The sequence below is a fragment of the Filicampus tigris genome, chromosome 3 (genome assembly GCF_054856515.1).
Source record: "Filicampus tigris isolate MCC_2025a chromosome 3, RoL_Ftig_1.0, whole genome shotgun sequence".
Classification (NCBI taxonomy): Eukaryota; Metazoa; Chordata; class Actinopteri; order Syngnathiformes; family Syngnathidae; genus Filicampus; species Filicampus tigris.
This window is the reverse complement of record NC_141219.1, coordinates 8,646,272-8,663,630: the sequence shown is the minus strand read 5'-3', so window position 1 is coordinate 8,663,630 and position 17,359 is coordinate 8,646,272. Positions and strand designations below refer to the sequence as shown.

General features: G+C 41.9%; 2 protein-coding genes across 3 annotated transcripts in view; one reads left to right on the top strand and one right to left on the bottom strand.

Moving 5' to 3' along the window:
- Positions 1-1,569, top strand: part of tmem255b (transmembrane protein 255B) — a 69,631-nt gene extending 68,062 nt beyond the window's left edge. The window contains exon 9 of one of the 2 annotated variants that reach the window (XM_086026171.1): positions 185-1,569. In XM_086026171.1, the coding sequence (XP_085882297.1) occupies positions 185-424 (240 nt within the window). In that variant the 3' untranslated portion in view covers positions 425-1,569. The remainder of the gene's footprint in view (positions 1-184) is intronic. The other variant, XM_086026172.1, reaches the window with a different exon arrangement.
- On the bottom strand, positions 911-15,571 carry gas6 (growth arrest-specific 6). The gene is made up of 15 exons (XM_086026170.1): positions 15,102-15,571; positions 12,598-12,758; positions 10,489-10,513; positions 10,326-10,388; positions 8,611-8,733; positions 7,330-7,449; positions 7,091-7,216; positions 5,613-5,734; positions 5,341-5,459; positions 4,371-4,560; positions 4,120-4,284; positions 3,878-4,046; positions 3,639-3,778; positions 3,351-3,549; positions 911-2,536 (listed from the first exon to the last, which is right to left on the bottom strand). The coding sequence occupies exons 1-15, from the start codon at positions 15,178-15,180 to the stop codon at positions 2,385-2,387; spliced, it is 1,953 nt and encodes a 650-aa protein (XP_085882296.1). The 5' UTR covers positions 15,181-15,571; the 3' UTR covers positions 911-2,384.
- Positions 15,572-17,359: the final 1,788 nt, after the last annotated feature.

The window sequence follows — 17,359 nt, the reverse complement described above, 5'->3', positions numbered from 1 at the left end:
CCGCCCCCAGAGATGGCTAAAAAGGGGTGGATTTTGCTGCATAACTCATATTTCATATTAATGACATTGCCTTGTTTCAACTAGTGGGCCTTCATAGAACATATTCTTGAAAAAAAATACGTTTCTGTTGAGTAACTCTTTAATCACATTGAGCCTACAGCTCCTTTTTTTTCCCTTTCCTCAGACTACCAATAGTTTTCAGGGACCAGCTTCCCCACAAATGATCCCGGAGGGTGGTCCCATAGGCACTTCCTGTCCTTCCGAAGAAACCCAGAGTCAGCCACCCTCACAAGGTGCCGCCCAGATGCTACAGCAAGGGGGCACCCAGGAACCAGGAGGCGGCTTCATGCTTACGCCCAACGCTCCGGTCCTCTTTGGATCCTCACACAACCCCTTCGAGAAACCGCCACCTTACGCCTACTGAACTCTCAGCCAACAGCAAATAAAGTCGTTGTGTCTCCCATTTGTTTGCCTGAACTTAGAAGACGTTTGATAGAAGGCGGTGTAGATGGCGAGGTCAGCGCTCTCCTTTGCACAAAGGAGGAAGATGTCTGTTTAGTAGTGAATGCACTTCATGTGCATCGAATAGGTCTCCAGCATTAGGTTTTTGACTGACTGACTTGTATTTCTTCAGTTATAACCAGTTTGTTAGCAGGTGTTCCTCTGTGCTCTCCGAAAACAATGAAAAATGCACCACAAACAAGGGCGTTCTTTCAACAGGAATGTGGATAAACCACACCGTGGCTGCTACATTGCATTTTAATGACTGTGTTGGCTTGATATTACTGTCAAAGAAGTACGCTAGGGCAGAAAAGTGTAACTTGCAGCACTAGTTGTAGGATGATGCTGTGGACTTAAAACACGTGTGAACATCACATAAATGATCCCCATCAGCATAATCTCAACAGAGTATTTGAAAAATTCCGTTTTTATTCTTGACGCTCATTGAACTGTTTATTTTGCTTTTTAAATACAATTTTCACCCTGGAAGATTAAAACTTAATTGTTGTATTGTACACTGAGATGATAAAAAAAAGGAAAATAATCAGACATTACAACATACATAACATGATTTTAAAAAAATGCACAAAAAAGTATTCTGGTATCTTGGCATTCATTCATGAGACAAAAAAAATAAAATAGGTACACCATAGTGAAGCCAAAATAACACTGGAGCCCTTTGGACAAACAATGCTTCTCAGTCTCAAAGTCTTTTGTGTATTTTTGGGTTGTTCGGCATCTGTGAAATGAAGAATAAACCAATGATTCTGTTAAGTTTGACTTAAGTGTGTGACTATTGCTCTTAATCCCATTTGAGGGGAGAATCACAGCTGTAGTTTTGTTTTGTGTGAAGAACGTTAAGTTGAGACTATAAGTGTTGTTTAACTTTGATGCAAAGATAACCTCGGTAAGCCTTTTGTACGTACGGTGAGTTTCTGTCCTTCTATTAAGCATTGTACAGTCACATTATTTACACACTCAGTATAATACAGCGCACTCCTTTTGCTCTCAGTAGCTTGTATGGTACATTGGATACAGTGGTCTTCCACTTCTGCAAAGTCAGCCTCCTCTTCCTCCCTCCCTGGGGTTTCTGTGATGAATCTGTCATCGTCGGTCTGGGTTTTGGTGGCGTTAGCATTAACGTGGTTCTGAAATAGCAAGACTCGAGACCGTTGTGCACAAGCGATAAGGAGTGCACGTTTCATGAAGAGGGCCGGCTGTCATTCAGTGATCAAGGGTGTTGCAGCTGTGGCAGAATTCACCTGTTTTTAGAGCGCTCAAGTAGGCAACAAGGTACATTTTTTTTCAAGGTTACAGGTAGACATGGAGCAGGTGGAGATGAGCTCATGAGTATGGCTTCATGGTGCATACCACATCTACCTGCAACTGTGTGCAAAGGTTTGGTAGAATACGCTAAATGAGCGGATGGGAGGAGGACAAAAAAATATGAGGCCTTGCTCAATCTCAAATCAAGTTGGGCAGTATTCTGCTTTGGGTGCGTCACAGTTAACATGGAAATAAGCAAAATAATTAAGCCTACCTTTTGGTCTGACCTTTGGGCCCAACTCAATATTCTTAATTGCTTATAAAGTGATGCAACAGACGACGTATTCCACCCTATGACTTCTGACCAATGAAGTGGACAATGACGGCTTATTATTTCTCTTAGAATATGCAAAAAGTCCTTGCTAAAGCCTCGCAAGTCAAAACCAAAGGACAAGGTGACATTAGTCTGAGGGCGTTGTCGGACCACAACGCCCGCTTTTGATTTCATGACATTTAAATCTAAGATGTCTCCTCTCTACTCAAGGCTTGATCTTTTAAATATTCTGGAAACAATTTCCCTGGCTTCTGAATTTGCTTTGGCAGAGCACTGTGCAAGGTCACTGGTTAGAATCCAGCAGGGGGCAGGAGTGGGAACGGATGTCGTTATGTTTCTGGATGGCCTGGTCCAGGTCCAGAGTTTGTCCGTCCACTGTGACCTTCATGCAGCCGCTGAATGGCGCCGACACTAGTGTGGCGACCAGCGGGACATCTGAGGATCAAGTGACATGACCCAAAGCGTGAATGAACATTCAATGTCTACATCAACAAATATAATTTCAAGTCTGTCATCTGTAAGTGCTCTGGAAAAATTTGACCCAGGGAAGATTTTCAATGATTGTTTGTGTATCACTTTTGTAGTTTGTGTAATCTCAATCTTTTAATTTTACATTCAAGTGTGATATATTCTGACATGCATTATTCAGTAATAACTCCACGTCACCAAACCAGTTCATGCATGACTCCACTATTGCCTTTTGAGCAATTTCTCTTTGGATGAAATTATGCAAGATTAGCGGATAAAGCGTAGGGGTCAAAATGTTATATACAAAATAGTATACATAATTTTATATATATGAATCCCTTGGATAAAATAGGCAAAATAAGGTTGGTATATAGGTTAAATACGTACCGTTTATGGATAGAAATGGTACATAGAGTGAATAGTCCAAATTGGCAAAGGGACAGTATGTTGACTTGTAAGGGTACAAACAAGTGCTAGGCCAATGTGAATGCCTTTCGAAAGAGCCCAATGCTGTACGGAATGCAGTTTAAAGAAATAAACAGTAGTAGTAGTAGTAGTAGTAGTAGTAACAATCGAGACCAGAGAAGGGCAACTTAATGCACTTTTAACGAACTGTCAACGCTTCTTGTGGTATACTTTTCTGACAGTGTACCATAGAGAACTACTAACACTGCCTCAAAGTCTTCATGCAACATTGTTATTCAGAGCATGAGGTTTGATTCCTCCATTATGCAGACAAATGTCCTACGTAATTTAAGGGTGTATTGTGCTCAGCGCTCACCACCAGGGAGGCCCCCAATGAAGGTGCTGGACGGTGAAAGAAGGTTGATCTCTGCATCTTCGCTACGTCCAGGCTCCCCGTCGACAAAAAGCTGGGTGTGGTTGCCTGAGATCTTCACCTGGATTTCGTGACTCTCACCATCACAGAGAGGCGCCGGTGAGCTGGCGAGGATGACGCCACCTGCCATTACCAGAACAAACTAAAAACACAGTTTACATTGATTAAAAGCATCCTCTTTTTTTTTTTTTTTTTTTTTAAATGCTGAACTGATATTTTAGCTGTACTTACATCTCTCCACTCATCAGTGCCAGGGTGATAGTCAGCCAGAGCGATGGAGAGGGGGACAGTGTCTTCATGAACAAGAGCAAAGAGTACCCCGATGGCAGTAGTTGGATAAAGGGTGAGCTGGACACTCAGGTTCTGGGACTCTAAGCGCAAACAAGGAAGGCGTGATGAAGAAAAAAAATGTAAACATTTACTAGCATGCACTCACCACCACACACACACACACACACACACATGCGCACCATAAGTGATATTGAAGAGAGCAAAGCCTGTGCCAGGGTAATACGCTCCCGGATTCTCGGTGCTGAAACACTGAATGTTCTCATTAGTCATGATGCTTTCTTGCATCGACCTGTCTTCCCCAGTCATCCAGCGCCACTCCTTCATACAGCCGTCCAGACGCGGATTCACCTATAAACAGCAGCAGATGTTGAGACGACCAGGCAGAACCTCACAGAAGGAAGGGGCGGATTAAAACCAAGACCTTGCTGACGAGACTGGTCTCCTTAAAGGGGACTCCTCCTACAGTGAGGTTCAGCTCATGCATGTCCTTCTTCAGTGTGAACAGATCACCGTTAACTGCAATCTTCATGACGGCCTCCCTGTCAATCTTAATCACCAGACTCCGCCCCTGCTCCTCTACGGAGATCTAGTTGGAAAACAGTAAAACGCGGCGGGTCGCGCCGATCAGAACTGATGCGGCAGACGAGTCCACTTGTGATCAAAAGCGCCAACCTTCCTCCATTGGCCGTCATTGACGACGGGTCCGCTGCTGGTGACCCTGCTGACTGTGCCGTACTTTAGCTGCAGCTCAAGTTTCCCATGATGGATTGCAAGCACGATCCAGGAGCTGTTCAGGTGACCTCCGGCAAAGAAGATCACCCCCTCCGAGTCGTAGGTGCGGAAATCAAACTCTGCGGAAAAACTGCAACAGAAAGCGTAAGGGGTGTGAGCATGAGAAAAAGGAGCATAACGCTGGCGGCGGGCCACATTTCACATTTTGCTCAATTTCATAATTTTTCAAAAATCAATACTATTGGTCAGTGTTGCTTTTACATATTATTGACCAATCCAAAGTGTACAAAATAGCTTGCTCTCTTTCACGATGCAATGCTAACGGTTGAACAAACTTCTGCAAAGTTGTTTTGAGTAACAGTTGTTGTCGTTACATTTGACTTTAATTTAATCCCACATGAAATATGAAGCACAAAGTGGACATTTGAAGTGAAAGTAGTAATTCATCCACGCAGACGGTTAATTTATTACAGGTGGCAATGACGTGACGCCGTCTTAAGTAGATGTCTCCATTAAATGAGGAGATCGAGAAGCATTGCCTCATATCCCCAAACTATTTCTACCTCCTCCCGCCTTGCTACTGGTGATGAGATCAAATGAGCCCCTACACGCGGGACCATATTCACTTCCGTAAACACTGCGCCACGTGACGTTGTTGTTTTTTTTTTTGGTGCACGTCGTCACAATGCGTGTCACATCACAAAGGCCTTACGTTCACATTAGAAGTCGCATTTCTTTTCATGTGAACGAGTATATAAAAAGATCGAATTTAACCCAAAAAATCCAAATTGGGCATCACGTCCTGCAGTGTGAACGTAGCCTTTTATAGGCAACACGATCTGATATTTTTCTTATTCTTTCAAATGTGGAGGAAACAAGGGAAAAGATCCATCCACACCCACTTCCTCACCCAGTGTTGATCCTTCGACGGAAGCGCAGCCTCATCACCGGCAAGCCGTTGAACATGCGTCCCAAATAGAGAGAGCGAGAGTTCCTCTTTAAAGCCGGCGTCATACAGGGACTTATAGCCTGCAGGAAAACAACTACATTGTCACTCTTGCCAGTTTCAGACAAGCTGGAACAGGCATTATTATTTGATGTGTTTCACTCAACCAGAAAATTGCTTTATAGGTTGAAGAGTTGAACGAGCTCAAATCAAAAGGCTCATTATTTGTATTTCACCTTACAGCTCCTGAGGTCCCGTTCCAGCTTCCTGCCCTGATGACCGTCGCACAAACAGCGGAAACTCCCCAGAGTGTTGAGACACATTTCCGCGCATACGCTTGCCTCACACTCGTCCACATCTGGGAGGTGATAGCAAAAAAAAGAGAGGACAGCTACAAAACGATTGGTGCACACGTAAATAAGCGCAGGACTCAATCAAAACATGAACTCTGAAAAGATCTAAAAAAAAAAATTTTTTTTTAAATACCCCGGGAACTGGCTTCCTGTCAGCATCATGAGGAATGTAAACAACACTCGTATCAAGTGGGATTTGACGTTAACCGAGCCCTTACCGTCCCACCCCATACGAATAACCTTACATGGCCATGCCTCGTCTGGCTATAATAAAACTCAAACATTCTCAGAGGAGAGGCACTGTGGTTACATAAAGTCTTTTTTCACACAGAGACGCAAAATACCAAAGAATAATGACGTACGGTCACAATTTCTTTTACTTTCTGGTGACCAAGATAAATTATATATATAATATAATATAATATAACATATATATTAGGGCTGTCAAAATTAAAGTATTAACTATGGAGATCAACTGAATTCTGCTCACTGTGCAGCCAAACTTAGAGGAGAGTCACTGCCGCAAAGATGGATGGACTTTTACGTACTTTTACTTTAAATAGTTGCTTGACGGCTCATTGGAGAAATCCAAAATAATTTGCACACTTGGCACAGCCAAATTCAAATAGCATATTAGTTGTACGTCTTTGGTTTATCGTTCAACTGTTGTATTTAAACTGGAAAAGAATCTTATTCAAGGATAAAAGAAAGCTATTAGAACAGTCTTTGAATCGAAACATAGTTTTATTTTTTTTTCCACATTTCCACAAGATTTTACTCAAGTAAATAACGGTTCCAAGCTTCGTAAAAATTGTAGTTGAAAAATGATTAATCGCGATTAATTATGGAAGTTTTTGCGATTAATTAGTTTAAACAATTGACCAAATAAAAGTAAGTAGTTTGACAGCACTAATATACTGCTGTATATCTCTCTCTCTCTCTATATATATTATATATTATATATTATATATATATACACATATATATATATATACATATACATAAATACATATATACATATATATATATATATATATATACACATATATATATATACATATATACATAAATACATATATACATATATATATATATATATAGAGAGAGAGAGAGAGAGAGATATCCTCCAATTTGTATTCACAGCATTTTACAGTACTTTATTGTCCTCACAAGACTTAACCTAAACAAATTGACAGGACACAGGCGATAAACGACCTGTTACTTAATGAAAAAGTGTTTCCTTGCAATTTTCTATCATATCTTTGCTGACCCCACCACACAGCTGCATCAACGCCTGCTGACACTGAAGCTGCTTCTCCAGCAGGACTCATCAAACTCATGTGTGTGTGTGATACGCTTACCCACGCAGCTCTTGCTCTCATTGTCAAAGACATAGCCAGGATCGCACAGACATTCGTAGCCTCCCTCGTTGTTCTCACAGCGAGCTGATCCACACACGTCAACAACATCTCTACACTCGTCCACGTCTGAAAAAGATGCAATGTGAACAGTTGGGAAGTCCAAGAAACAATCAACAGTGGTCGTGTTTTGTGATGAACAACTACACGAGGGCATTTTGAACACACACGCTGTTGCTCACCAACGCAGGAGTGATGTCCTCGCAACATGTAACCTTGGTGACAGGAGCAGCGGTAACTCCCCATTGTGTTCGCGCACTCGTCGTCACATCCTCCGTTACTGTTGCTGCACTCGTCAACGTCTGCCCGAGGGGAGCGAGGGCCATATGGTGGGAGGGGTTGGCGTGTGGTCAAAAGAGTATCATTAATTACTTTTTCATTTTTGAACACACAATGTTGTATTTCTCAACTCCTGTCTTTGCTCAGCAAGTACTAAATACTGTTTTAGGGTTTGGGACTTTGCGGTCCTCTCCAGTGGAAAAGACTCAAGTCAACAGAATCCTCCTTGATTTCCACTCTGCGTAAGGTGGTAAGATGAGTCACGGTGGAAAAGTGTGAATTGGGTGGCTGTGAAGCATATTCCGCTCCACCTCACAGGGTGCACTCTTTCCATTTTGTGCTTCGACATTTTATATTGTCTAAAAGTGGAAGCCACATTCTGCTTATTCAGGGGAGACAGCATCCTTCCCTTCACATATATTACACACTAAAACGTGTGCTGCTGACCTCACAAAATTGCAGGAAGGAACGTCAACCTTGTAGAAGACACAAATTGAAAAAAAATTTTGTTTGTACTGCAACCTGATAGTCATGCAAATGACCAAATAAAAGTAAGTAGTTTTACAAATTGAATTGCAAGTACAGGTGTCGATTAAGATTATGTTTACCAACAATCGTCTCATCCCTATCAAAAACAGATCGAGGTGGTAGGGAAAATCCATTTCCGCACAATGTTGCCAAGCGTCAGGACATTCCCCAGCATGCATTACATTTTTGTGCAGATCAAGATAAAGGTGTCAACTGCAGGAATTTCTAGCATTGCAAAATACACTTTCCTTAATTTCTCAGTAAATAACTCATAAATCTTTTTGACAAACCCCGTCTGTGTTCCACAGAGTACTGGTCCAGTTATGACAGTACTATCGATTGTTTTCTCATCTACTATTTGTTTTTTTTCTCGGATATGCAAGGAACACGGTTCAGAATGTTCTCCCTGTAAGTGCTCCATGTTCGTTGTTAAAATGATCCATGGCAGCAATAGCACACAAATATGAGGTAGACAAAGTGAATGTCTGAGTATGGTTAAGCCAAGAGACAGCTGTCACAAGGTCACAGCCATAACATTGCGTGACAATGCCAAACTGCTGCATGTGCTGACCTGAACCCCTGAAACCCCCCCCCTTCCCCCCTACAAACACACACACACATTTTCAACACCAAATCTTTCAGTGTGAAGACAGTACCTTTATCACAAAAGGCCCCCGTCCAACCTGAAAAACAGTGACAGAGGAAGGAACCCTTCTTGTCCTCGCAGCGCACGGTTCCTCTGGAGTTACAGGGGGAAGGGGAGCATTGGTCCGGAATGTCTTGTTGAGGGGGGAAAAAAAAAAAGTAGACAACAAATTTGGCATGATATTGACGTTGGGCAAGCTAGAAAATAAACAGTGTAATATTAGCTCAGCTCTCATCCATGAGCTGTCCCAATTCAGTTTTCTTTTCAGTGAAGTGTGCCTCTGGATCATAACATCTCGATAAGATATTAATATTCCGTTCCAGGTTCTGTTCTTTGGGTTCGATATGTGTGAAAAACGTTGTATTCCTTTGCTTGCAGGGGAGTCTGTGCAAGTCTGCGCACGCCAGCTTGAGATCAGATAGAGAGCGTACAGAGTGTGTGCAGGGCCCGGAGGAAGACAGATGCTGGTACAAGTGTTTGAATCCCACACAGTTTCTAAACAGCGGAATTGAACTTCTCTCAGCAGTTTTGATATCACATTTGAAAAATTACACTTGCCTGTTGGCAGTAGCCTCAACATAACAATAACACACATACGACTACCAGATGTGCGCAGCTACTGAACTTGAGTTGCAGAGCTTTGTGTGTGTAATGTGGGCGGCCAGATGAATATGAGAAAAGAGCCAAAGATCTGTTTCTCACTTCGAAAACACGCTTAATGTGCCGATAGCCGGCCAAAAGTATGCATTACATCAATTTGCTGTGAACAGTGGAATGCCGATATCTGCCGTGATACCAAATTGAGAAGAGAAAGGTGGCAGAGGCATCGGGCTGCTCGATTATGAAAAAAATATTAATCACGATCATTTTGGTAATAATTGAAATCACGATTATTCAAACGATCATTTTGTTTTTCCCAAACAAGAATATATTTAAATGTATAAAGAGAAATACATTTCTTTGAAACACTATGTTACTTCATTTTGGACCAAACAAAATTTATCAAAATGTTTTTTTTTTCAAATAAAAAAGTGTGAATGTCTAAATTCAAATATGATTTTCCTGTGAAAACAAACAGTGCGTTGGATATGAATGTTTATTAATAATCGTTTTTTTTACAATTATGCCAATTTTGTAATCGTGGAGTGTAATAATGGTAATTGGAATTGAACTTCGATTAATTGCACAGCCCTGGAGAGGCAGATAGCGCTCTGACATAAATACAGAGGAAAAGAAGAGCTGTCGTCTTTCAGCAGCATGATGCACACGGGCACAACAGCTGAGTCACAGCCCTCCCCCTCCCCGTCACTCGAAGCGGGCCTGCTGTCCACTGATGCAGCAGAAATTTCACACCCAACTCACGTAAGACTTGACTTGCGTCATCTATGACGAAAAAGACACCTGAGCGGTGACCGAGTGTGTGACGAAGGAAGGGGCGTTTGTCATTCAGCAAAGTGCGGCATCACTGCACTGCATCATAGAACTGCAACGTTACTCATCGCACGTACAGATGAGAGCAGTCGACTTTAAAGTTAATTGGGTTGTGACATTTCCTACTGCGGTATCCACTACTGCAATGCAGTCAGACTAAAAACAGGCGCCCCGCTGAGGATGTGCTATTATTTCACAGTACGGAAGCCGAATCGTGAGGGACAAAATAGGTCAAATAAAAATTGAGAGGAACATAACGCTGTTTCCACACAGACAAGTCAACATAAAACCTACTGTGGACGCATGTGATCAGATCGTGTTTCTTCTTTGCTGAACCTCCAAACCTCTCCAAACAATCTGAACAGGAGAAGTAAAGCAAAAAAAAAAACAGAAAGGTTAAGCTAAACGTTAGATCAGTATTCGGCATTGTGGACAGCGACGGCAAAATATGACTTACTTAAATATTTGGGATAGAAGTAGTCCTAAAGGAGAAGAAGACATGGAAAGACATATTTAACAGAACACATTCATTTACGACAGAAATTATGACATATTATTTGTTGTTATATTTATGTTAAATGTGACTTGAATAGCTCATACTTTAAAAACTGTATGGCAATAAAGACTTTTCATTTGCTAAACCTACACAAGCTAATGACAATCAACACAATAGTTAAAAAAAACAAAAAAAAACGTTGCCCTAGTTTACAAGTCGATGACTTCAAGATCACGGCTTGCTTTTTCCCTGCCATCGCCAGAGGCATCCTGAGAATTCTCTGAATTCCTGATAAGGAGCAGCAGCATCATTGCCTCCTGGCTGCTGCTGTAACCCTCCCTATCCCTAAAAAAAAATAATAAAATAAAATAAATAAAAAAATCTGCCAGAATTCACAGAGGCATGCCGGAGGTGCAGGCAAGACTCTACTGCAGTGTGACTTTGAAAAGTGTCAGAAATCAGACATTTCATGTGACACCAAACCTCATTAAAAGCTCAAGTTGAGCCCCTGGGCTTGTTTTGGATTTTTATGAAAATTCAATCCGGATTGTCTTTCAGCTGTGGCCTGTTAATGATTGCTTTCTCTCCCTGTCATGCTTGATATAAAAAAATACAGAATGTGTGTGTGTGTGTGTGTCTGTTGCAGAGAACAACCTGACGGAATCACCTCTTTCTCTTTGCAGAGTCAGAGCTGCAGCAGAGTAAACTGCAGCGTCATGGGCACGATACGAATGAATAATGCACCTTGCTTTGACACTGCAGTCTTTGTGTCTGACATCGCAGCAAACTACATTCACAAATACGCCCATTACATCAGCAAATGGGTGTATACGTTTTTTGTTCAAAATCTACAAGCCGGAAAAGCAATTTGACCTTTTCCTAAGCTACGCTACCGCGCACACTCAGCTTCAAGGTCTTGTCCTCGGCAGAAATAATCCTTCTCAAAGGGCTTTTGATAGATTTGTGTGTGTAATAAAAGGTAAAGATGATGAGATGATTTAGAAATATTTTCACAAGTTAAAAAAAATGACAAATCGTGGATGAGCCCAGGAGGAAATTGTACGTGTATTCATTCATTCACGCGGCTGGGATCTGCACACTTACAAAAGCAGCATGGACATTAATCTGCTCTGTGATGCATTGTGTTTGTAAAATGCAGTGGGAGGGAATTTATGCAGATTAGGGAGCACATTACTGAGTGGAACGAAAACACGTTTCTCAACTGAGATTTGTGCTAAAATAAGAAAATAAGTCAGGAGCTGCCTGATTAGATGGGGGAGGCATGTGCAAACATAAAAGCAACACACATGAGACATGCTGGTACCTCCAATGAGCAATGGGAAACCGCACCAAGCAAATTCAGCGGAAAAGTGACATTTATTCCCTCAACATCGATAAGAGAAAATGACACCCGTGATGTGACTGTGCGTTTGTGTGCATATTTCTGAAAGGGAGTACGAGGACTGCAGCATTTTCCAAAATGCTGCATGGCACAAACGAAGACTTAGTCATGCTGACTCAATGTCCACCACACAAACCAAAGAGAAAGGATATTTTTTAAAAACATGTCCATCAAACCCCATTCGCATATTAACATGCTTGTCAGCGCTGATGGGAGCATCAACATCAGCAGCTCAGACTATGAATCATCAGTCACTATAAAACACGCAGAACTCATGCCAGAAGTCTTAAACGCAGTAGAATGCAGATTTGGGTCATGATTGCAGCTCAGTAAATAGCACAATCACTGGTCAAAACAAACAAATGCTGCAAAATCCAATACAAAATAGAAACGTGTGCTAAAAGAGTTACTTTATTCGACAACAAGGGGCATGACACCACTTCATTTAACACCGTGCAGTTTTGCAGTACAGCAATGTACAGCAATCAATTCCTCTAGAATTAAAATGAACAACCACCGAGTAAAATCAGCAAATACGATGGAGATCGAATTTTGCAAGTCTACTTTATGTTCTGGCTGGAAAGTGTGTAGTTTTCATCGTGCACTGATGCCTCAGACAAATGAATTGTTAACTTTTGAATAGTGATCACAAATTTGAGTTTACTCACAGTCTCGGGGTCATTTTCAAACACTTCTCTGGCCTCCTCTTTGGAACACTTCTCTTCCACACACTCCCTCTCCAGGTGTCCTTGCTTGGTCTCCTCAAACACTTGATTAGCTCTCCGATGTCTGCTCAGGAACTCATTTGCCTTTTGGTGGGACAGGGAGACTGGACAGAAGGAAACAAAAGATCAGACGTGGTAAAAGTATTCTAAGTCTGTGCTTAAAGCGGAAATCGACCCAAACACTTTTTTTTTCACGAATATGTTCCCAGCAGGCCCGCAAGTTGAAACACGACATTCGGATTAATATTGCGTTTGTGTAATATGAGTTAAGCAGCAAAATACACCCGTTTTTAGCCATCTCAGGGGGCGGCCACTTCTGTCGACTGAAGATGACATCACAGATGCTCAGGGCTCAGGGAACGACCAATCACGGTTCAGCTTCGGAAAATAGGGCAAGTACAGAGATATCCTGGAGGAAAACCTCTTCCAGAGTGCTTGTGTCCTCAGACTGGGCCGCAGGTTCACCTTTCAACGGGACAATGACCCGAAGCACACAGCTACAATAACAAAAGGAGTGGCTTCAGAAAAAATTCTGTGACCGTTTTTGACTGACCCAGCCAGAGCCCTGACCTAAACCCGATTGAGCATCTCTGGACCTGAAAATGGCTGTCCACCAAAGTTCACCATCCAACCTGACAAAACTGGAGAGGATCTGCAAGGATGAATGGCAGAGATCCCCAAATCCAGGTGTGAAAAACTTCATTCCAAAAAGACTCATGGCTGTACTAGCTCAAAAGGGTGCTTCCACTCAAAACTGAGCACAGGGTTTGAATACTTATGACCATATGATATTTCAGTTTTTCTTTTTTAATAAATATGCAAACATTTCTCCATTTCAGTTTTTTTCTGTCAAGATGAGGTGCTGAGTCTACATTGAGAAATAAAATGAACTTTTTTGATTTTGGCAAATGGCTACAATAACACAGAAAGTGAAAAATTTCAAGGGGTCTGAATACTTTCCGTACCCACTGTAAAAACAAGCGACCAATACTTACCGACAGCCTGTCATTGCCATTTTCAGAGCCTGAAGGTGACACGGCTGGGCCAGTGTTACGCACGCACTCGATCAAACGGAGTTTTCTGTATTTTTTTTACGGCTTTCCATTAACCACCCATAACTCAATTAATCATTGGAATCTCATTATTTGTACTTGTAATCCTTCTTAAAAAAAGTTTCAGGCTAACTTTTTTTGTGTGTTTTACACTTCAAGTGCTAATGTTTAGAAAGGACGAACAAAACAAAAACGATTAACTAATTATAACTGAAACTATTCCCTTTCCTTGAGGTGTATTCTTTTTCCAGACTCGACAGAATTTTTCAACGCCAGAAGTTGTTGCGAAACTAAGGACCATTCTTGGAGCCAACATCTTCAAACAATACTTTTAAATAAGGCCATGGGTGAGGAACATCTTGCTTTCTCTTAATCTGACATTGTCATTAATGCTCCCTTGTTCCTTCATGTATCTGCGGTCCATATTTGTTCCAACATTGTTTAAGTCCCTAAGATGTCAATCAATATTTCAAAGGTATTTTTCTCTGTTCTTTTTAGGTTGAGCCATTCACGGAGCCAGAAAAGAGTTACAAGCCAATTTTATCAACGTGAAGATGAATACAGTCCCATCCAAAAGTAGTAACCTGTTTAAACCAAACTTGTTTTTTGAGAGTGTATCGAATCGGACCTAACTGCTCCACTTTGAAATATATCGAGATACGTATCGAATTGTCTTTACTGGAGCAATGCATCTTTGAAGGAAATGGCACATTAAAGTACTAATAAGTTCATTTAAATGTATGTAAAATGACAAAAAAGTCATTGCATCATACCGTCTCGAACTGAACCATACCAAATTGAATCGAAATCCCAGTTAGTTGAACGATTCGAATCGTTCCATTTTCAAATCAAAACCGTCCTTGAATTGTTTCGCACCAAATGTATCGAAAACCATATGAAATTTTGCATCTACTGTAGATGTGCTAAATAAGTCAGGACAGAAGTGAGCAAAAGCACTGCAACGGACATTATTATTATCTTTTCGAATATTCATCTTTTGATCTGAAACCCAAATGTCTTCACTTTACGATATCAAAAACTATGGAATTGAACTTGCCATTCCAAAACTTTTAGAGGGCACTGAATATTTTCAAACGGAAGGTAAAAGAAATCTTAAAGTAAAGCACAGATACCTGGCAAATCTACTGAGTAACCAAATATTTGTACTCGTTACTTCCGACTACTGCAAAGTGCAGTCCACAACACACGTATTTGTGAACAATAGAAGGTCAGGTAGCGTGGAGGTGCCCCCCGACAGCGGTCCACCGCGTTGGGGGGTTTGTAGGGGGCACCGTGAAGGACGCAGGCGTTTGTTATCATCACAACACAAACGTGAAGAGACACTTAGCACTGCAGCGTGCCAGTTAGCCACCTAGCATACGAGTGTTTACTTACTACTACTGGGGGAGCTGCGAGCGGCCAGCAGGATTAGCAGCGCGGCCGATGCGAGCCACTTTGTCCGGCTCACACGCATCGTGTAGCCGCCGTGTCCGCACCGAGCACCGTAAACTTTTGTCTTTAAAAAAAAAAAAAAGTCCCCTGTCTGTCTCTTGTCGCCTCTTGCGGCTGTAACGCTGTAACTTCGAAGGTAACGTCAGGTATGCAGGTCTTCAGGTACTTCTTAATGACCGCCGAGGCGTGTTGGAGGCTAAACGTCCGTGTGTTCCCCCCGCATGTCTCTCGCTACTAAGCCGCCCTCGTCCTCCTCAGGCTGCGGTTAGCTCGTCTCCATTGCGGTCCGCACTTTTTGTCCTTTGGCTCCTCTCCTCCTCCTCCTCCTCCTGATTACACTTGCGTGTGTATGTGTGTGTGTTTCGACGAGTATGAGGAGTGCAAGCGAGGCTGCATCACTTTGTTCGATGCAGACACACACTTTTGCGTCTTGCCTCCTCTTCAAAGCGCCAAACGGGACGCATTGACATTGACAAAGAATGGAACGCTTTTACATTTTCACAGCATGAGTTATGTGGGATTTGCTGTGTTAAACGTTTTGTGGGGGTTTTTTTGTAATAAAGTTTAATTCGTTTATTGGTTAATTTCAACAATCATGCAAAATACTTTTACATTTTTTACATTCCACACACTTTACATTTATTTGTACCCTGTCTAGTCCTTTTACAGCACAGGTGTCAAACTCAAGGCCCGGGGGCAGCGGCAGAGCCAGAACCTGGCTAATGAGTGGGCCTGGAAAAATCAGGGTGGGCCTGAATATTTATTTCGCAAAGTACAATCCTCCCGTCTTCTTCAGACAACCACAATTATGCCATTCTTAATATTCAATAAAATAAAAAACACAACGGGCGGCACAGTGGTCGACTGGTTGGCACGTCCACCTTACAGTGCAGAGGTCGTGGGTTCGAATCAGGCCCCGGCCTTCCTGTCTGAAGTTCGCATGTTATCCCCGTGCCTGCGTGGGTTTTCTCCGGGTTCTCCGGTTTCCTCCCACATTCCAAAAACATGCATGGTAAGTTGATTGGACACTCTAAATTGCCCCAAGGTGTGATTGTGTGTGCAGATGTTTGTTTGTCTCTGTGTGCCCTGCGATTGTCTGGCAACCAATTCAGGGTGTCCCCCGCCTACTGCCCGAAGACTGCTGGGATAGGCTCCAGCACGCCCGCGACCCTTGTGAGGATAAGCGGTATGGATAATGGTTGGATGGAAAAAAAACACAACAAAACACAAATTCAAAAATAATTTATTAATCATTTACTTAAAATTTAAAAGGATATATTTTTTCCAGGAATCTCACTGGGTGGGCAATCTGCCAATCTGGGTGGGCCTGTGCACACCCAGGCCCACTTACGGCTTCGTCCCATTTTATATGGCCCGTGAAGGCAAATCATCCGGGAGAGAGAGAGAGAGAAATTACAGAAATTGCTGGTGCTTTCGCTGTCCTTTCAGTTTGCACTAGTTAATGATGAGGTAGTTACAGTATTCCAAAATTCAAATCTACAGTACCAGTCAAAAGTTTGGAAACACCTTCAAATTCAAATGATCTCAAACACATTAAGAGGTCAAGTCAAGCTATTGATAATCATTCCACATCATAAAGCTCACTGAGAAAATACCAAGATGCGCAAAGCTGTAAAATAAAATAATAAATAAAGCACATTATGTTTGATTAACATGTTTTGTTTACCATGGGTGCAGTCGCTGGTTTGACGTTGGCTGCAATAGGTTTTGCTCTGACAACCAGTCGGAGGATGGAAAATTGCTGACATTGAATGCCAATATGGTGACACACTTCCCACCAACTTGTAAATAGTTGTATTAAGTGAAACGTTGCCCTTTATTTGCTTTGTCATAATTGTGTCTGATGCTGTTGGGAGATGGAAGAGCAAAGGAGCAGATGATCAAAGCAAAGGAACATTTCAGATGGAAGGGTAGAAGGGACATAGATTGGTTTAAATGAGGAAGACTGGGCGTGAGCTGTAAAGCTTGTAGGAGATTTTTTTTTTAGGTTTTTAAGGTATTGAAAGTTCTTTCATTGTTTCAGTTTTCAGCATTGGTTTCCTCATTTTCAGTTTCAGCAATGAATTTTCATTCTGGTCCATCCTTGTTAAATACGGTTGTATAAATTGGGTTTATGCAGAGTTGCAACAAAGGTGGGTGATTCAAACAAGACAATACAATCAGGATTGAAAATAAAAATC